Source organism: Nerophis lumbriciformis, linkage group LG33 (assembly GCF_033978685.3).
Source record: "Nerophis lumbriciformis linkage group LG33, RoL_Nlum_v2.1, whole genome shotgun sequence".
Classification (NCBI taxonomy): domain Eukaryota; kingdom Metazoa; phylum Chordata; class Actinopteri; order Syngnathiformes; family Syngnathidae; genus Nerophis; species Nerophis lumbriciformis.
The window spans coordinates 8,617,501-8,638,736 of NC_084580.2; the positions used below are offsets into that span (position 1 = coordinate 8,617,501).

The 21,236-nt window shown below is 39.4% G+C and overlaps 2 protein-coding genes across 4 annotated transcripts in view; one reads left to right on the forward strand and one right to left on the reverse strand.

The window, feature by feature from the left end:
- slc35d2 (solute carrier family 35 member D2) overlaps window positions 1-5,327 on the forward strand; it is an 18,735-nt gene extending 13,408 nt beyond the window's left edge. For all 3 annotated transcript variants that reach the window (XM_061928172.1, XM_061928173.1, XM_061928175.1), the window contains 4 exons: window positions 1,923-2,001; window positions 3,172-3,254; window positions 3,464-3,592; window positions 5,190-5,327. In XM_061928172.1, the coding sequence (XP_061784156.1) occupies window positions 1,923-2,001; window positions 3,172-3,254; window positions 3,464-3,590 (289 nt within the window). In that variant the 3' untranslated portion in view covers window positions 3,591-3,592; window positions 5,190-5,327. The remainder of the gene's footprint in view (window positions 1-1,922; window positions 2,002-3,171; window positions 3,255-3,463; window positions 3,593-5,189) is intronic.
- Window positions 5,311-15,893, reverse strand: znf367 (zinc finger protein 367). The gene is made up of 5 exons (XM_061928176.1): window positions 15,391-15,893; window positions 12,355-12,505; window positions 11,767-11,886; window positions 8,284-8,422; window positions 5,311-8,207 (listed from the first exon to the last, which is right to left on the reverse strand). Exons 1-5 carry the CDS (start codon window positions 15,664-15,666, stop codon window positions 7,943-7,945), a joined length of 951 nt encoding a protein of 316 aa, XP_061784160.1. The 5' UTR covers window positions 15,667-15,893; the 3' UTR covers window positions 5,311-7,942.
- Between the last annotated feature and the right edge of the window lie 5,343 nt (window positions 15,894-21,236).

The following is a 21,236-nucleotide window of genomic DNA, read 5'->3' on the forward strand; positions in this document are numbered from 1 at the left end:
CCGCTGCTCCTCCACATCGAGAGGAGCCAGATGAGGTGGTTCGGGCATCTGGTCAGGATGCCACCCGAACGCCTCCCTAGGGAGGTGGTTAGGGCACGTCCGACCGGTAGGAGGCCACGGGGAAGACCCAGGACACGTTGGGAAGACTATGTCTCCCGGCTGGCCTGGGAACGCCTCGGGATCCCCCGGGAAGAGCTGGATGAAGTGGCTGGGGAGAGGGAAGTCTGGGCTTCCCTGCTTAGGCTGCTGCCCCCACGACCCGACCTCAGATAGGCGGAAGAAGATGGATGGATGGATGGACTCTCTCTGTCAAATAATGCATCGTTTTTGCTTGGGTATTCATAATTTACCCGCATCTACGGCCATGTTTGTTGCCTTTTTGTTGTTGTACGAGCCGTTACGAGTACGCATGGTTTCCCCATATTTATTGAAATATAACTATAGATCATAACGTTGTGTATGTGCTGAACACTTCATTAATGATTGCTGTCTTTGGTATAAAAAAAACTTTTAGTTTATGCTCACATTTACATTTTTTATTTAGACTCACTGAGTTGGTGCTTTACGAAACACTTGTGTGTTCTTAAAACATAAATGTGTTTTAAGAACTCCGAACCAAGATAAAGTACAAATAATGCGTGACAATTTTCTTGTCTTCTTTCGCCCTTCTTAATTATGTCTGAGGAAAACTGTTTGGCGATTCCAACAGTCTAAAACAACACAAGCATAGAGCATTTTATTTGAGAAAGGAAAAATGCCGCCCAGAACGCTATGACAACAGACGCCCGCTGGCCCACCACTTCAAGCCTCACATATTTAATGGGCCAGATGTGACGTCAATTGAATACAACCTATAACAAAGCATTGTGGACATATTTTTGTTTGGACTACAAACAATATATGGAAAATAAAATGGTGGGCTCGGGCAAGCGTCAGCCGCAAAACATTTACCATATATGGATATATCCGCTGATGTTGGCATACGTTAGCATACGTTACAAATAAGGGCAAAGCAGTTCATTTGGAACAGGGAAAAATTGTTTTATAAATATCTTCTCAATACCTTGTTGGTACTCAAATACACAATAAGAAGGCAAGAAATCTGCGTTCAAAGAACTCCGGCTTATTAGTGATTCCCAGAGCCCAAAAAAAGTCTGCGGGCTATAGAGCGTTTTCTATTCGGGCTCCAGTACTATGGAATGCCCTCCCGGTAACAATTAGAGATGCTACCTCAGTAGAAGCATTTAAGTCCCATCTTAAAACTCATTTGTATACTCTAGCCTTTAAATAGCCCCCTGTTAGACCAGTTGATCTGCCGTTTCTTTTCTTTTCTCCTCTGCTCCCCTTTTCCTTGAGGGGGGGGGCACAGGTCCGGTGGCCATGGATGAAGTGCTGGCTGTCCAGAGTCGGGACCCGGGGTGGACCGCTCGCCTGTGCATCGGCTGGGAACATCTCTGCGCTGCTGACCCGTCTCCGCTCGGGATGGTGTCCTGCTGGCCCCACTATGGACTGGACTCTTACTACTATTATGTTGGATCCACTATGGACTGGACTCTCACAATATTATGTCAGACCCACTCGACATCCATTGCTTTCGGTCTCCCCTAGAGGGGGGGGGTTACCCACATATGCGGTCCTCTCCAAGGTTTCTCATAGTCATTCACATCGACGTCCCACTGGGGTGAGTTTTTCCTTGCCCGTATGTGGGCTTTGTACCGAGGATGTCGTTGTGGCTTGTGCAGCCCTTTGAGACACTTGTGATTTAGGGCTATATAAATAAAGATTGAATAACAGGTGCTAACATGCAATAAAAGTAAGTTTTGCTTAATATGACCCCTTTAAAGAAATGATTAGTTTTTCGTTTACATTTGCATAATTAGTGGATGCCCTATGGGATACATTATGGTTGTCTCCTTTTTCAGGTTCGTGCTAATGTATTCCATCGTCCTATGCAGTTATTATAACTCAGCGCTCACCACCACAGTCGTGGGTGCAGTCAAGGTAAGATGATCTTGCTGTTTATTTTCAGGTGCATCCATCTCATTACTCATACGCAAGCCCCCAGAGGGCCGCGTCATCATATTATTACACAATTGCCCCCTCATTTGATTTTTTGTCATTGTTTACCAACAAACTGATGGAAAACCGTCTTTGGAATCAGAAGTCAAAGTGGCAAGCAGATATTTAAGTTCAGGTAGTGCAGGGGTGTCAAACTAGGTTTTATCCAGCCCAGATAAAATTAGCTGCTTTTTTTTTAACGAAAGAAACTGCTGTTCTAAATGTGTCACCTGGATCTCACTATAGCAATTCTGTGAGCCAAGCAAACGGTTTATACCGGGGCCAAGCAAGAGGTACACAGTAAAGGGTGACTGTGGCTCCTCCTCCTCGACCCACATGAAACTTAAAACCTGCCGTTTTGTCTTCTGCTTCGAACACATTGTTGTTTGGCACCCTCGTTGCCCCAAAAACACAAGAAAAGTGAACTTAACCCTTTTGAATAGTTTTTGTCTCCGTTTTTTACAGTTTGTTGAGTTAGCTCTGGATTGATACGTGGACATGACAAAGAAGGTATTTGATACCTAGAAGAGCTTACATGTTGTGTTTTTTGTTCAATCCCAGAAAGACTGTGATTTAAAGTTTAATCTTGGCTTTGTAGATACACTGAGACAAAATCGAAGCTCATTGTGTTTTTGAAACTGCACCAGTTTCCTGAGAATTTTCAACAAATTTGAGTGTTTTGTCCAGAGGATTATTTGTTATTTGTAGGTTTTCATAATGTGCTTGTTCTATTTTTGTAAACAACCTGGAGTTGTCTTTATTTTGAAGTTATCATGCCATGATTTTACCATTACGGCTCACTTGGGAATAGATTTTCCTCCATGTGGCCCATGAGTTTGACACCGCTGAGGTAGTGTATAATTTAATTTGAAAAGGAAATTACAGAACAAACCTTAGAGTAACTTGTGTCAAAAATAGAATTTGCATGCATTACATTTTTTATCAAGAATGATCAAATTATTAACGGTGACACCCATTATTTCCAGGCATTTGCGGGACAAATAAAATGATGTTAAAATGATGAGTTTGACTTCTGTGATTTTAGCTCATAAGGCAAATTAGCACAATAGAAGCTAATCATACATCTAAAGATTGGTATGGAATGTTCCACAGAATGTTGCAGTGGCCTTTATCGGCATGTTTGTGGGCGGGGACTACCTCTTCTCTTGGAATAACTTCCTGGGCCTCAGTATTTGGTGAGTTTCCCTATTCGTGCTTATTGTACAGTTAAGTATTTATGGTGTTAAACAAAAAACACATTTGACAAAACTATTCTCTATATATGATGATTTTGGCAAAGCTGCAAAGTTAGTTTTTATGCAAAAAAAACAACTATTTGAGACTGAATCAACACCAAGTAGTAGCTAAATGAATCAAAACTCTTAAAAATGTTTTGTCTTTGCAGTCTGGCTGGTGGACTTGCTTATTCGTATCTAACATTTAACACCCAAACATCACAGCGAACCAATGAAGCATCAGATCTGAAGATTCTCGCTGCAGAAGAGCCCTCACTCAAAACAACTGTTCACTAATATACAGGTAAAAGCCAGTAAATTAGAATATTTTGAAAAACTTGATTTATTTCAGTAATTGCATTCAAAAGGTGTAACTTGTACATTATATTTATTCATTGCACACAGACTGATGCATTCAAATGTTTATTTCATTTAATTTTGATGATTTGAAGTGGCAACAAATGAAAATCCAAAATTCCGTGTGTCACAAAATTAGAATATTACTTAAGGCTAATAAAAAAAAGGGATTTTTAGAAATGTTGGCCAACTGAAAAGTATGAAAATGAAAAATATGAGCATGTACAATACTCAATACTTGGTTGGAGCTCCTTTTGCCTCCATTACTGCGTTAATGCGGCGTGGCATGGAGTCGATGAGTTTCTGGCACTGCTCAGGTGTTATGAGAGCCCAGGTTGCTCTGATAGTGGCCTTCAACTCTTCTGCGTTTTTGGGTCTGGCATTCTGCATCTTCCTTTTCACAATACCCTACAGATTTTCTATGGGGCTAAGGTCAGGGGAGTTGGCGGGCCAATTTAGAACAGAAATACCATGGTCCGTAAACCAGGCACGGGTAGATTTTGCGCTGTGTGCAGGCGCCAAGTCCTGTTGGAACTTGAAATCTCCATCTCCATAGAGCAGGTCAGCAGCAGGAAGCATGAAGTGCTCTAAAACTTGCTGGTGGACGGCTGTGTTGACCCTGGATCTCAGGAAACAGAGTGGACCGACACCAGCAGATGACATGGCACCCCAAACCATCACTGATGGTGGAAACTTTACACTAGACTTCAGGCAACGTGGATCCTGTGCCTCTCCTGTCTTCCTCCAGACTCTGGGACCTCGATTTCCAAAGGAAATGCAAAATTTGCATGGTTGGGTGATGGTTTGGGGTGCCATGTCATCTGCTGGTGTCGGTCCACTCTGTTTCCTGAGATCCAGGGTCAACGCAGCCGTCTACCAGCAAGTTTTAGAGCACTTCATGCTTCCTGCTGCTGACCTGCTCTATGGAGATGGAGATTTCAAGTTCCAACAGGACTTGGCGCCTGCACACAGCGCAAAATCTACCCGTGCCTGGTTTACGGACCATGGTATTTCTGTTCTAAATTGGCCCGCCATCTCCCCTGACCTTAGCCCCATAGAAAATCTGTGGGGTATTGTGAAAAGGAAGATGCAGAATGCCAGACCCAAAAACGCAGAAGAGTTGAAGGCCACTATCAGAGCAACCTGGGCTCTCATAACACCTGAGCAGTGCCAGAAACTCATCGACTCCATGCCACGCCGCATTAACGCAGTAATTGAGGCAAAAGGAGCTCCAACCAAGTATTGAGTATTGTACATGCTCATATTTTTCATTTTCATACTTTTCAGTTGGCCAACATTTCTAAAAATCCCTTTTTTGTATTAGCCTTAAGTACCGGTAATATTCTAATTTTGTGACACACGGAATTTTGGATTTTCATTTGTTGCCACTTCAAATCATCAAAATTAAATGAAATAAACATTTGAATGCATCAGTCTGTGTGCAATGAATAAATATAATGTACAAGTTACACCTTTTGAATGCAATTACTGAAATAAATCAAGTTTTTCAAAATATTCTAATTTACTGGCTTTTACCTGTATACTATCATGGTAGGTCAACACTTGGTGGTGCTGTTTTGCTCCATATTGGAGTGTCAAGACAATTTAATAAAAATACAAATGTTGCAGAAGGGAGGAAAAACAATACAGAATGTACGGATCAGGTTGTGTGAATGTTTATTGAAAACCAGCAAGGTTATAATCAAATGGACAGCTTGTTAAAGAAACTTTACCATACAAACCAAGTAAAAGTCACTCTATACATGTATGAAGATGTTAGAATGTGAGAGAAGTGATTCTAGAATTATTTGTCCAAGCTTTTGGTAAGTTATGCACAATCCGTATTATTCTAACAATCTGTATATATTAAATGCCATCATTTTCACACACCACACTCACTCCAAAAAAATTAAGAAAAAACAAGCCTATGGGTTAGAAGAAGTGATTCAGAATATACTATACTCAAAATACTTTTGGTGACTTGATTCTAATCTAATTTCCAGTTTAACCTTTTGTGATGTTTGGGAATCCAAAAACTGCAATCATGATTGGTTTCTAGTGCACAATTTGCTCCGAAAATAAAACAAAAACTGAAGTAGGGCTATTAGGGAGCGTGATACAATGTTCTCATGTAGTGTAGCTTTAAAGACAAATTAAAAAAACAGCACAACTAACAAAAATCTATAACAAACTGGAGCCTTTTTCCTGGACAGCATGTGTATTTAGGGCATTGCAAGCCTTATTTCAAGATTATTCTTTAAAAATAAACCCAAGTGCTTCCTTTAACTACTGACCAAAAGGTTATAAAAAGTCAAACTTTGAGACCAGAATAACTGTCAATCCGCTTATTTGGAAAATAAATGCCACAAGCCTCTTTACTAATATAACCCCACCCTCCAATATTCTGTTTCAGCTTTATTTCCACCTAGGAGTACAGTATAGTCAATATAATCTCTTGACTTGTTCTCATCACTAAGTGGGCGGCTATGAATATCTCAAAACCAAATCGACAAGCGGCACTATTGGTACCATACCGCTGCCTTTCGTATCCCACTGTAAAGCCCAGTGATGTAACTTGGCTACATTTTATTGTTTCTATTTGTAAGGATCCCAATGTATTCAACACCCTGTGTGAAGTTTGGAGACACTTTCTTTTAAAACTGTATTCCAGTTTAACACCTAAGACAGGCTTCTACTGCACCTTTGTGTTGAAAGTATTTGTAGCTGTCCGACTTGTGCTGCAATTTTACAGAATCTGTGTCAAAAAGACTGCGGTTTACCTAATACAAACTATACCGTAAACTAACTGCTCATAGAAACAAAGCTAAAGTGTGGCAGCCCAAATATTTTGCACTTAACTGTACTGCTGGGTGGAAAAGGGTCTTAAGTGCATGTGGTCCAATGTTGTGAGAAGTGAATTTGGCTTGCAATGATCACCTGTCCTTCTCACAGAAAAGAAACATGACCCACGTCCAACTATAAAAAAAAGTATCTTATAAAAATGCCACTATCTCTTTGCTAGTGCAGGTAAAAGCCAATTTTCGCCTTTGTTTTACACCAGGGGTCTCAAACTCGCGGCCTATGGGCCAATTGCGGCACCCTAAACAATATTTTTTAGATACCGTACACATGTCGCTCTGACAAAATAAATCAAAGTGACGCGGAGGGATAAAAAAAAGAAGGGAACTCCAGCAATAACAGCCCCCGATAACCCGGACGAATTATAGGGTCACCATTATTTGTGGGTCTTTTTTTATTTGCATGACACTAATTGCATTGCCTCACACTACATATATTTCTATTTGATGTCATTTGTTTTGTTTCTTTGACTACATTTACCACAACAGCATTCTGTCATTTCTGTTTCTTTTTCCTATAACAAGAGCAACACTCCAGGAGCAGTCGTCTTTTTGCACTCAATATCCCGGTACTTTGTACCATCTACAAATGTCATTTTCATCTTGAAAGACATGAACATCAAGCGCAAAAACAAAGGAGACTGTTACCAGCCGACCGCTGTGCTGCGATTACAGAAAAAAAAATCTGAAATGACGCACATTGCAGAAATGAAATTCTTCGTGAATTGAGTAGCTCTCCGTACGTCAGCTAAACACAACACCAAGTGGAATTAAAATATACTTCACAGCCCAAAACATATATTTATTTATTTTCTTGTTAATTTTTAATTTGTTCATGTATTTTTCATCTTGTTTTGTGATTAAAAAAAAAAAAAAAACATTCGAGAAGATTGGAATTTCTTTTTAAACAAAGCTTCTCTTGTGGAGTACCTGATGCGGCCCAGCCTCTACCAGACTGTGCGTCCAGCGGCCCCTAGGTAAATCGAGTTTGAGACCCCCGTTCTACACCAAAGAGACTTTGAGTCAGACCGTGAGGTGTTACACCCTGTCATCTAATCTTCAACCATATTTACAATCACATACGCCAAACATACCTTTAAAAACTTGTTACCGTCAAAGTGCAAACAAGAAAACAACTTAAAAACACAATAGGTACTCTTTGATTGCCTTTTAAAGGCCGACAAGAGCGACATTCTTCATATAGTTAAATCTACAATAGCAGCCTAAAAGGATAAATGGAAGCTGAATAAGGTGCTTTAGCTTGTGCCTTCCAGAGGGAGGGGTGTTGTTGCTGTGCACAAACACTGATCTCAAGCCAGTTCTTGAAGCAAGAGAGGATCTGTGTAAGGGAATGGTTTTCGAGCTACAGCACAGGAAGGAAGGCAGACTGGAGCTGGACATAAGTAATTTTGGGGAAATGGTGGAGAGTGCTGCTCAGGCAGACAGGTTGGCAAGCTCGATGAGTGCCAGAGCGCCGTGGAGACGCTCACGCTGCTCCTGGAGGCGGCGCTTGGCGGCTCCGCCGTGGTTGCCCTTCTCTTCCTCCACCATCTCCTCTTCTTCGCCATTCTCCTCGTCGGACTGAAGGAACTCCATGGGATCCCGCTGCTCCTGATCTTGCGCTCTGGCTTTGCTCTGCACTTTCCCCTTGGTGGTGGTAGGGGAGTTGGGGGTGCGCTGTTCGCGGGTCCGCCAGTACCTGCGAGGAATCATTTGGTAAATACACAAAAAAACACCCTTAAAATGCATCATCTATCAAGTGGACAATGTCTTACTTTGCTAACCACTCTGCCACCGCCTTGTTGTCCACAGACTGTGCCTTGCCCACCCCTTCTTTCGGCTCCTCCCTCTTGAGGCGGGAAAATGGATGCCTGGGGCAATGGCGGTTGGCGTGTGTGAATCGATTCCCACACCCTGGAGACAAAAAAACACTCATTTAATAAATGCCATAGGGTGAAAGAGCTACAGAGACATGGTGCGGTAGTGTAGTGCATCATTGTCAAATCAAAATACATCTCTTATGTATGTGTTAATACATCTTTAAATAGGGGTGTCCAAACTTTTCCCACTTACGGCCACACAGAAAAATTTCAATATGCAGTTGATATTTTTCACCATTTTATATTCAAATTAAGCTAGCTAAAACTAATTAAAGTGGTTAAATATATTTAAAGAAAAACGTAACATTCAATATTTAAATTTTAAAATGTTTAATTCTTATGTACAAATGAATTACATTTTTACAGCCAACTGCGGGTCACACTTTTTGGTCACCCCTGCTTTATACGGTACACAAAATTCAACATTTAGCCCCCCAAAAATGTTTAATAATATTTATCATCTATATCACTTGTAATACGTATATACAAATAAAATATACTTTTAATTATACATTTTTTATCCTAATCTACATACAGACTCAATGTGAACTTCACTATATTAAAATATATTTATTTTTAATATATTTTATATATATACAGTATGTATATATATATATATATATATATTTTCCCCCTTCACATCAAATTTTTCATACCATTCAATCTCGATTAATGTCACAATTTTTTTTATATTATTTCCTTGCCAGTCAATCTAAAGAAACTAAAGATTAGTTGAACGTCTTAGTAACATACCGAGTCAATAGACAAATTAAATAAAAACAAGCACAACAACATAATGTACCAATAAATGCCTTAAATTTACATTAATGTATTTAATTTAAGGAAAGCACAGATTTTAAACTATGGTATTGGATGCCATCAAGTTATCATTAACTTAACAATGAAGATGTTCAAGAGGCTGCAATAAATCCCTGTCATCTGTGGTCACGTCCCCAACAGCCAAGCTGGCTATCATAAGCAGTGGTAGCACAGTGTCTTTAACACGGCTTTTAGACAATATTTCGTCATCAAATCTGCACAAAAAAGCATATCACCTGACATGCTTGTTTGTACAGTGCAGACTCTGTAAACACGTTTTCTCCAGACAAATGTTTCTTATCCTCATGAAGACCACAATTCAGTCACATTACGTCATTTCCTGCGACTTACTTGACTTTAATAGTATTTATTTTTTGCCTATTTTGTGATTTCGGCGAACATATATGAGGCCCTCAAACAGCAAGTGACGTCTAACATAAATTTTTCTGCCTTCAGCTGCATGTTCTGTCATTTTGTTCATATCTATATATTTGTTTACTGGAGATGCAGCAAAACGGGTAACCCAAGGTACGGTTTGTATCTCAATTTTAGGGCCACAGTTTCGGTTCGTTTTCGGTACGATTTGTGAGTGGAAAAAGAAAAATGTTTTACCTCTCAAAGTTCTTTCATTATTTTGTTTGTCATCAAAAATGGCATTCTGCAGTAACAAAGAATCAATGGTGTACTACACCGGTATTATAGTTAATGCCGGTATATTTTAAAAGGGAGATACATATTTGAGACATTACTGTCATTTCTTTTGATGTGCCTTAGTTACGGCCGTTTACTCTTATCTGCGCCTGACAAGCACATCAAGGGCATTCTCTTTGGCTCAACCCTTACCCCTTGTGTGTTTAGGTAGGCTTCTCTGACACACGAGGCAACACAACAAACTTTTTAAAAGAATATGGTGACTACGGTGCCGATTTCTTGACTCCAGAGTGATGCAATACACTGCATTTGGCTATTGGTGAGTGACTACAGCTTTATTTAAACATACACCATTTTGCTCGAGAACCTATATCCTTCCATGTAGCGACTTTATCACTAATCTCATCTGTTTATGTTGTTCAATTCTGTTTGCGCCTTAGCACAGCAGCTAGTGATAGCTACTTTATGCTGCGAGGTGTGTCAAAAGTTTAGCTACTCCTCGCCTTAAAAGTGCCTCTACTCATAGTCCGTGCAGACTAACCAAGTGCAGCAGCTGGGTGGCTGAAGAGTAGTTTAAAACTGAACAGCCAGCAGCGTTCACCGCAGTAAGACCGCAGTAAGCAAGTAGAAGCTCTATCCATAGCCGTGCACAAGCGTGACGCTATAAACCTAACGTCAATGAACAAAATTTACGAAAACTGCTTTGACATAGTAACGGCTAATTATTTACTTAATATGAGTAAACAACATGTTACGTTACGACTTACACAAAAGTAATGGGAGTCCTCTCAACACTGGTTATCTAGCCATAAAACACTTAGGCAAACTTAAGCACTTGGCACGTTTTGTTTAAGATAGCGTTATACAGTATATTGTATATCACCATTCGGCCTGAAAATACCGCGATATCAGTTTTGGTCCATATCGCCCAGCCCTCACACTGAATACTATAAGACTTTTCTTTAAAATTAACATTTACAAAACAACACTTTCAATGGTATTTTTTATTTCTATTCCATAATGATTTTTATCCACAAACTCAAAATGTATTTGAACAAAAAGTGTCTATAGTTTTTTTAGTACATAGCATATCTAAGGAGTTGACTGACAGCAAACACAAACAAAAAATGTGATTTAAAAAAAAAATTCAGTAGGTAAGTTTGTTCTCAGTCGGATCAATAGTTCAATCATAAAGACATTATGTGCCTGCCTGTCAGCATTGAGGGCAGGATTACCACACCCACCAAAATGTGAACTCCAGCAGTCAGTGAGACTAAAGTCTGTCGCTGAAGTAGCTGCTCCTTCTAAATGTTGTGTTTCAACTTCTATGCCAGTGTTGGCCATATTTCTTTTTTTTGTTCTTCTAAAGAAGAGGCACAACGGTGATTGGACATTAATTACATCAGGAGGAGCCTTACTTTCTTGACGGTGGACAGGCACACTTGCGTACAAACACACACAGGAATACAGCCCGTGAGGGTGGAGAGTCCCGTGCAGAATTGTACAGAGTTGCATCCCTACCATTTACATTTTCGCCATATTTGATTGAGTTAATGTATGCTAATAACTGATCACCCTGAAATTAATCCCGATCATACATTTTGCCCAGCCCTAACTTGAACCCGTGCGTGTCCAAGTACACCACCAGGAAAACCCAATATTTTTATTTCAATGTATATATATATACACATACATACATATTATATATAGAGAGAGGGAAAAGCGGTACAAAATGCATGTATATATATTTTATTTTTAAGTAATGCATTGATTTATTGTATTCTAATGGCTGCACCTTAGCGGTGTTATTGTGGTCAATGACTAACCACATTTAAAGCCACTGAAAAAAAACCAAATATCACATAAGTGACTCTAATAGACGAGTAAGAATAACTTAAAAATGTTTACCTTTTTCCGAGCAGACGAAGGGTTTCTCTCCGGTGTGCAGCCGCTGGTGCGTCTTCAGCTGACCACTCTGTACAAACGCCTTGCCGCAGTTTGGATAGTCGCACAAATAGGGTCGCTCGCCTAGGAGATAGGAGCAACACACATCCTTCAGTGTCCAGGAGGAAACTCAGGCTTCACATGACAGTAAATAGTAAAATACCTTTCCTTCATTAAACCTCTAAAGGCCTTAGTGGCCACATGTGTGGACAGCACCTTTTAGCTCTTATTTCCAAAATTGTGTACACTACTGAATTGGGGTCTTATGCCGACATATGGACACTTATACTGCTATCTGGTGGTGTCAGAAGAGTATAACATACAATGGAATTTGGAAAAAAAAGTGCAAAAATAAAAATTAGCATGTCACTACACATGAAGTACACGTTTGTGTACTTATGGACTAAGTACATCATATCAAAAGATGATTTTTAGTTTTTATTCTAATTAGGGTCCAACAAACTCAAATAGCAAAGAGAAATACAAAAATCATGTAAACAAACAGCTTGGGCCTTAAGAGGTTAAATGCTTTCACGTGGGCTTACTACTCACCTGTGTGTGTTCTCTTATGGGCCTGAAGCGACTTTTCTCTGGGGAACACCCGGTGACAGATGTTACAGCGGATGCGGCTGGAGGACGTTTCACCTTCATTGATCAACTCTCGGACAGTCTCAGCTCTTGGACGGCCTCTGCGGATGCCGTCCTGAAGACGACGACGACAACAAATACAGGTGAAACTCAAGCAACATACACCTTTTAATGAGAGAATAATGACCTACGTTGAGAAAATATGCATTAAATTAACTTAGGGCTGGGCGATATATCGATTTATTCGATATATCGCGGGTTTGTCTCTGTGCGATATAGAAAATGACTATATCGTGATATTCGAGTATACGTTCTCACGCAGTTGCTTTTAGCTGCGGGACATTAAACTGCATCCATTTCTCACTCTTTCTTGTCTCTCCTTCTCACAAAGACGTAAAACGAGCGCACCTTCTTACATACGTCACATACTGTCACGTGAGCAACGTCACACGCTCCCGCGGAGCTGACAGGTAGCGACATGGTAACGTTAGCTGTGATGCTAACAGCTAACGGTGTGGTTTGAGTGGTAATACGAGAGGGAGAAGGTGCGAATCTGGTAACAAATGGAGGAATAATTCATTCCCAAGAAAAACAGCACGGGGTCCATCGTCTGACAGTGGTTTGGCTTCAAGTGGGAATATGTCTTTACATGTCAACATCTCCGTTCGGTGCCACACCAACTAAATGCCGAAGCAACTATTTCCACATCACCACCGTAGGACAGTGGTTCTCAAATGGGGGTACGCGTACCCCTGGGGGTACTTGAAGGTATGCCAAGGGGTACGTGAGATTTTTTTTTAATATTCTGAAAATAGCAACAATTCAAAAATCCTTTATAAATATATTTATTGAATAATACTTCAACAAAATATGAATGTATGTTCATAAACTAAACATCAAATCAAGTAGGCCAGTGGTTCTCAAATGGGGGTACACGTACCCCGGGCTGTACTTGAAGGTATGCCAAGGGGTACGTGAGATTTATAAAAAATATTCTAAAAATAGCAACAATTCAAAAATCCTTTATAATATATTTATTGAATAATACTTCAACAAAATATGAATGTAAGTTCATAAACTGAACATCAAATCAAGTAGGCTATTCCATTCATTACCATAAAGCCAGAGTTTCCCCCATGCCGTGATGGTTTGACCCTCACTAAAATGTCTGTCAAAAAGAACTGTGAAAAGAAATGCAACAATGCAATATTCAGTGTTGACAGCTAGATTTTTTGTGGACATGATCCATAAATATTGATGTTAAAGATTTCTTTTTTTGTGAAGAAATGTTTAGAATTAAGTTCATGAATCCAGATGGATCTCTATTACAATCCCCAAAGAGGGCACTTTAAGTTGATGATTACTTCTATGTGTAGAAACCGTTATTTATACTTGAATCACTTGTTTATTTTTCAACAAGTTTTTAGTTATTCTTACATCTTTTTTTCCAAATAGTTCAAGAAAGACCACTACAAATTAGCAATCTTTTGCACTGTTATACAATTTAATAAATCAGAAACTGATGACATAGTGCTGTATTTTACTTCATCTCTTTTTTTTTCAACCAAAAATGCTTTGCTCTGATTAGGGGGTACTTGAATTAGAAAAATGTTCACAGGGGGTACATCACTGAAAAAAGGTTGAGAACCACTGATGTAGGCTATTCTATTCATTACAATGCAACAATGCAATATTCAGTGTTGACAGCTAGATTATTTGTGGACATGTGCCATAAATATTGATGTTAAAGATTTATTTTTTTGTGAAGAAATGTTAAGAATTAAGTTCATCAATCCAGATGGATCTCTATTACAATCCCCAAAGAAGGCACTTTAAGTTGATGATTACTTCTATGTGTAGAAATCTTTATTTATAATCGAATCACTTGTTTATTTTTCAACAAGTTTTTAGTCATTTTTATATATTTTTTTCCAAATAGTTCAAGAAAGACCACTACAAATGAGCAATATTTTGCACTGTTATACAATTTAATAAATCAGAAACTGATGACATAGTGCTGTATTTTACTTCTTTATCTCTTTTTTTCAACCAAAAATGCTTTGCTCTGATTAGGGGGTACTTTAATTTAAAAAAAATTCACAGGGGGTACATCACTGAAAAAAGGTTGAGAACCACTGAAGTAGGCTATTCTATTCATTACAAATTAGACTTAGACTTACACAAACTTTAATGTTGAACAATTTCCCTTGTGGATCATTAAAGTTTGTCTCAGTCTAATATGTATCAAGTGTTCATTCAAGGCTAAGGCAAAATAACGAGATGTATATCGTGTATCGCGATATGGCCTAAAAATATTGAGATATTAAAAAAAGGCCATATCGCCCATCCCTAATTTAACTATATGTTGATTATTGTGCTTGTAGTTTTTAGTAGTGTACAACTACAGCTGCTATTATTTGAACAACAAAAGTATGACAAAACTTGTTACCAGCTCTTGTATTGAATCTCATTCTACTTAACAGCTGGCCTTTAATATGTATAGTATTTTTTCCAGTACTGCATAATATGTTAACAAAGACTCCCATTGTCTAGATAGTACTTTATTGATTCATTCAGGAATCTACGCGCTTTGGTTATTAGGCATTTAAAGTACACTAGCTGAGATAGGCTACAGCGACCCCGAAGGGAATAAGCGGTAGAAAATGGATGGATGGATGGATAGATAGTTCCCCTATTAACTTGCTGGTGTGGCTTGTCGATCTCGCGAGAGTTTGCGCATTCATTTCCGGGAATATTTTTGGCGCCAGAAGGGACGTCATGCACTAGCAGCTGCTCTACACAACCAGGAAGGGATTTAAAATCCAACGAGTCACACCCTAATAATATAGGCGGGTCGATTTACATTATTGCTTTTAATGACAGTGTAATTCTTCACATTAGATAATTAGTATTATGTTTTTCATATGTATTATGAGATATTGCTGTACACACCACTATTTTAACGTTACAAGCACTTAACTAGTTTGAAATTAACTCTACCTTCATCTGATCGGGTGATTGGGTCGTGTCCGCTTCTCCGGTGGTGCCGCCGGGAGACGAAGCCCCGCTCAGTGAGCCCGGGCTCAGTGACACATTGTGGGCGTTCTCCCCCCACTTCCATGGGTACACCATGAAGTCGCTGAACCCCGGGCTGGTGGGCGTCATGGCCTCGGCCTGCGCGGGCTTGATCGGCGTGGTCTTGATGACGGACACCAGCACCCTCTTGGGCGAGTCGTTGCAGAAGATAACATGCGGGTGTTGCGTGCTGTCGGCCATTGTCTGGATGTCAAAAAGCCCCGGAAATTACTGGGAAAAAAACGGCTATTGAATTGACTTTAAGTATAAGAAAATGTTGCGCCGAGTTAATCCGGTGTGAATATGTCCTTCATTTCCAAAGAGCAAAAAATCCGTCTTCAAGTACCCAATTTCTCTAAGTAAAAAATGACCTTTAATCGCGCTTACTCCTGGTGCTGCTGGTCAGCTCTGAACTGAATGCGCCCACACAAGTCTTGTAACAGCGTTGCAAAATCGCGCCCAAGCAGCAAACTGACCAATCAACTACACGGATGTACACCCACGTGACCTAAACGACCAATAGAAGTAAGATCCCAGACAACATCCGGAACGCCAAAGCAAAACCGCGGTCGTGATTGGTTGTGTTATTTCTATCCAATCAGGTTTGAAAAATGTGCGCGCCGGGCCCCCGGATTGGTCAATAAAGCGGAGGCGGTCGCACGGGTGCCCGGCGCCTGTCCAATGACAGTGAAGGGCGGTTAATTTTACAGCCCGCCGGACTCGCAGATGCGCTGTTTTTTCCCGCGCTCTTTGAAGTCATGTTGACGTTATGTTCACGTTTTTTGATGTCAGTTTAAAGGTATACGCACCAGAAGGTCGTTGAGGCGCCAATCCCTTACGTAAGGGCGGAAATAGCCGAACAAAGGAGGCACTGTAGCACTGGGAAATCGGCGGTTTGCTGCCGGAGCATTCCTATTTGTGTATAAATAAAGTATTTTACTATGAAGAACTGATTTAGTTTATAAGTAACTAGTGCACATAGTTTACAGCCAATGAATGTAATGCTAATGTGTGTTAGTTAATGTGTGTTCAGCGCCATTGAAGTGGCAACTGTTTGCATCAGCTCTGTGCTCTTTTAGGTCCTTTGTGATTGTTAGTGTTTCCCTCTTAGTTTATGTGGACTTTTTGTATCCACTGCAACCACATAATTTCCCCACTGAGGGATGACTAAAGTCAAAATCTGCCCTCCTCTTACCCTTAATGTGTTTTCTTATTAATTACTTCAAAATTAATAGTAAATAGTAGAGATGTGCGATAATGGCTTTTTTGCTGATATCCGATATTGTCCAACTCTTAATTACCGATTCCGATATCAACCGATACCGATATATACAGTCGTGGAATTAACACATTATTATGTTTAATTTTGTTGTGATCATTATTATGTTTAATTTTGTTGTGATGCCCCGCTGCAGGGCGTCACGGTGACAGAGGGGTTAGTGCATCTGCCTCACAATACGAAGGTCCTGAGTAGTCTTGGGTTCAATCCCGGGCTCGGGATCTTTCTGTGTGGAGTTTGCATGTTCTCCCCGTGACTGCGTGGGTTCCCTCCGGGTACTCCGGCTTCCTCCCACTTCCAAAGACATGCACCTGGGGATAGGTTGATTGGCAACACTAAAAATTGGCCCTAGTGTGTGAATGTGAGTGTGAATGTTGTCTGTCTATCTGTGTTGGCCCTGCGATGAGGTGGCGACTTGTCCAGGGTGTACCCCGCCTTCTGCCCGATTGTAGCTGAGATAGGCTCCAGCGCCCCCCGTGACCCCAAAAGGGAATAAGCGGTAGAAAAATGGATGGATGGATGGATGCCCCGCTGCAGATGCATTAAACAATGTAACAAGGGTTTCCAAAATAAATTAACTGAAGTTATGGGAAAAAATGCCAACATAAACTGCCATATTTATTATTGAAGTCACAAAGTGCATTATTTTTTTTAACATGCCTCAAAACAGCAGCTTGGAATTTGGGACATGCTCTCCCTGAGAGAGCATGAGGAGGTTGAGGTTGGGGGGGGGGGGGGGGGGGGTATATTGTAGCGTCCCGGAAGAGTTAGTGCTGCAAGGGGTTCTGGGTATTTGTTCTGTTATGTTTATGTTGTGTTACGGTGCGGATGTTCTCCCGAAATGTGTTTGTCATTCTTGTTTGGTGTGGGTTCACAGTGTGGCGCATATTTGTAACAGTGTTAAAGTTGTTTATACGGCCACCTTCAGTGTGACCTGCATTCGCTTGTGTGTGTGAAAAGCCGTAGATATTATGTTATTGGTCCGGCACGCAAAGGCAGTGCCTTTAAGGTTTATTGGCGCTCTGTACTTCTCCCTACGACCGTGTACACAGCAGCGTTTTAAAAAGCCATACATTTTACTTTTCGATAGCGATACCGATAATTTTGAAACCGATACCGATAATTTCCGATATTACATTTTAAAGCATTTATCGGCCGATAATATCGGCAGCCCGATAATATCGGACAACTCTAGTAAATAGACATAACCATTGTTTTTAATTTTCCTAAGGGAACTCTGCTGAAGGAAACAATAAAGTACTATATATCTATCTATCTTTACATATTGTCTCACTGAAGTGACAATTATTTACTGACATGTATGGCAGTGATATTAGTGGGGGTGTTCATGATAATACCTTTTTATTCTAAACTTACCACAATATTAACACAAGTAAAGAAATAAAAGTTTAGTTCTCACACTTCACATGTCTGAAAAGGTGTGGGTGAAGTAAGAGAAAGTTCCACTCCTACTACATAACTTTGTGCAAACTAATTTCAGTTTTCTTTTGAATGCACTGTCATTCATTAATAATTGAAGGGAAACAAATGCCTCAAACTCAGTTATTAAATCCTTGGAACGTCAGCTTGGAAATAGTGCGACTGGTAGCCAGGGTCTCTGCAGGTTTCAACAAGTCAAATTTAGAAGAAAAAGAAACAAAAACTAATTTTTCAGCATACTGACAAAAAAGTACGAGGACATAAATAGAATATATTGTAAATATATTAATTCATTCACAGCTCTTTAAAATTGGAAAACAAACTGCTTAGCCTGATTAAAAACACTTTTTTATTGTGAATTATTATTTGTTTGAAACTTAAATAAATATTGGCAAAACATTTTTCTGATTTGCCATAGAATGTCACTGACTCCATGCCCATTGTTTTCTTGCAGAATATGCAGTGTGCTTCATATTAAGTATTTTCACGTGACATCACCAACCAGAAGGTTGGTCATAGTGGAGGAAAATAACAATATATTTTGTTTTTGATAGGGACTTAGACTCTGCTAAAGCTAAATGGTTAATTTTTTCCTCGTTTTCGTCTGTTAGAATTGAGCAAACCGAGAAAAACCAATACAGTACTGTCTGCACAAAGTTATTCGGGTGTTACCATATAGTGGTCATCCCTACTCAAGACTTAACTTATCCTTTAGTTGTCTAACAACTGTCTACAAAGAAAAGAAGGTTAAGGTTTACATGGAAGCATTTTTATCGCAAACAAACCCAAAACAAAATAATACACTTTTGGCTGAACAGGCACAGTTTTTGTCTCAAAGTTATTGTCCCCCGTCTGAGCTATGAATTGATTTACGTGGACCCCGACTTAAACAAGTTGAAAAACTTATTCGGGTGTTACCATATAGTGGTCAATTGTACGGAATATGTACTGTACTGTGCAATCTACTAATAAAAGTTTCAATCAATCAAAGTTTCAATCAAAAAGCCACATTACTTACAAGACGATACTTATTTATACAATATCACCGCCAAGTACTTGGTTGAGACTGCATTCATTTAGCCTCGAATGAAGGCAAGATCGTTTCTTTATTTGTCAGTGTGGTTAGTACCGTCTACGTTGGCACCGGTGCCATTATGGAACCGGGCTTTGGTGCTCATCCCTACTCAAGACTTAACTTATCCTTTTTTTAAATTTGGATGTAACTGTAGTATGTGCACACCTGTCTTTGGGACAGCTTCTTTAGTAGTGCAGGCGTCTTCACAGGCTTTTGTAGCGATGCAGGCATTGCAGGTGGCTGATAAGGTTTGATGTGTTGAAGCTGTATGTTTTTTTTCGCCCCTTTTTTTCCCCCCATCTTGCTTAATGTTTGCAGAACATTTGGTGTACCGTAAATACCATGCAAAATGTCTTCTTCTGAATCAGTGAAGAATTCCCACATGATCTATGCCATGTCAGGGGATATTCACGATAGACCCTTTATAGTGTATATGTGTGTGTGTGTATATATATATATATATATATATATATATATATATATATATATATATATATATATTGTGCATTATCATGCTTCAGTCCCCGCTTCGAAAAGCTGTGCACTGCAAAATATGCTCATTTTAGGTATATATCCTGACTTCCTAATTTTTATTTACAAAAGAAAAATAGCACAAATTTTTGCACTCTTGTTGGTTGAGTAGTTTAAAGTGTTTTATATATTGTGCTCCTGAGTTAATGTTGCTGACCAATTTTAATTTATTATTATTCATTAAGTTTATTTAATTTTATTTTTTAGTATCAAATGGCTCAAGTCGGTCAAAATAGTCTTAAGGATTAAGATGTTTTTTTTTTTTTAATTTCAGGTAAATTGATGCAATTTAAATATTGTCTTTTATAGACTAAAAAACAATGTTGATAAAGTTATTATTTGTTGTAAGTTGATCTATATTTGTATTGTCTTTTTTGTTTTACTTTAATGTTTATCAGGATACAATGTTGTGCAGAGGTGTACTTGTAACAATCTGATAATACTATTTATAGTCACAGCAGGGGACAGGGGGCACGGAATGTCTTATTCTTCCGAAGAGGGGTGTAACAGAAAAAAATTAAGAAGCACCGGTTTACAGGCACAGGTGGGAGGAAAGGAGTGCTTGATGTGCTCAGGAGTACGGGTAATCTCACCTCATTGGAGTGTTTTTTGTTATCGGAAAACAATTTTTTAAGTTATCGAAATGACATCATTATACTTTATATTGTACACCCATACAAAATAGCACAGGACTTAATGTACTGTACAAAACTCTTTGACCCTGTGGCGAGCTACTCTGAAACTGGTAGCTCAGTTATATTGTTTACAAACAAAAACTCACCTCAGGGAATTATTCCTTGGACACAGGAGAGCTTTAGGTTTAAAAAGACAAAGGATTTGAATCAGAGCCAATAAGTTTTTACTTTTGTTTACCGTAGTTCAGGGGTGCCCAAACTTTTTGCCACCAAGTGCCACAGAGAAAATTTGATAATGGGCCGCGTACCAAAAACATGGAGTGAAGAGTTTACTCCCATATCGCCATTGTCACATTGAATAGATAACAACTAGTAGCCCTTTTGGTCGTTTCCATTCACTAAATTAGTCTTATTTATCAAATAGTTTGTTGTTTTATGTTCACACCTACATGTGAAGTCCAAGTGTCCATGTGCACTCTCTAATGCGACTATTACACTGGGGGGCGCTTATTTCCTTTTAGCGCGGATAAATGCATTCTATCTTGCCAGTTGTGCAGAATACAGAGTCCACAAATTAAGCATTAATTGGTAAAAGACAAAGTTGGATTAATTTGTGCATTACTAAATAACGTATTTGATTGACGAGTGCCGTGCTGCTGTGATCGTGACTGTATGAGAAAAAAGTTTGTTTGCAGTTGATTTCCTGTTACAAATATTACTCTCATCTACAATTCATGTCTGCAGTTGTTTTTATGGTGTGAAGTTCATATTTTGACTTATTTATCTATAGATGACCCTGTTGTTCAGCAAT

Bases quoted from the DNA above. Each gene is read 5' to 3' on its own strand.
- znf367 (XM_061928176.1), bottom strand. From the start codon at position 15,666: ATGGCCGACAGCACGCAACACCCGCATGTTATCTTCTGCAACGACTCG. The intron at 12,506-15,390 runs GTAGAGTTAATT...CGTCGTCTTCAG, and splicing joins AATCACCCGATCAGATGAAG to GACGGCATCCGCAGAGGCCG. The intron at 8,208-8,283 runs GTAAGACATTGT...GATTCCTCGCAG, and splicing joins GTGGCAGAGTGGTTAGCAAA to GTACTGGCGGACCCGCGAAC.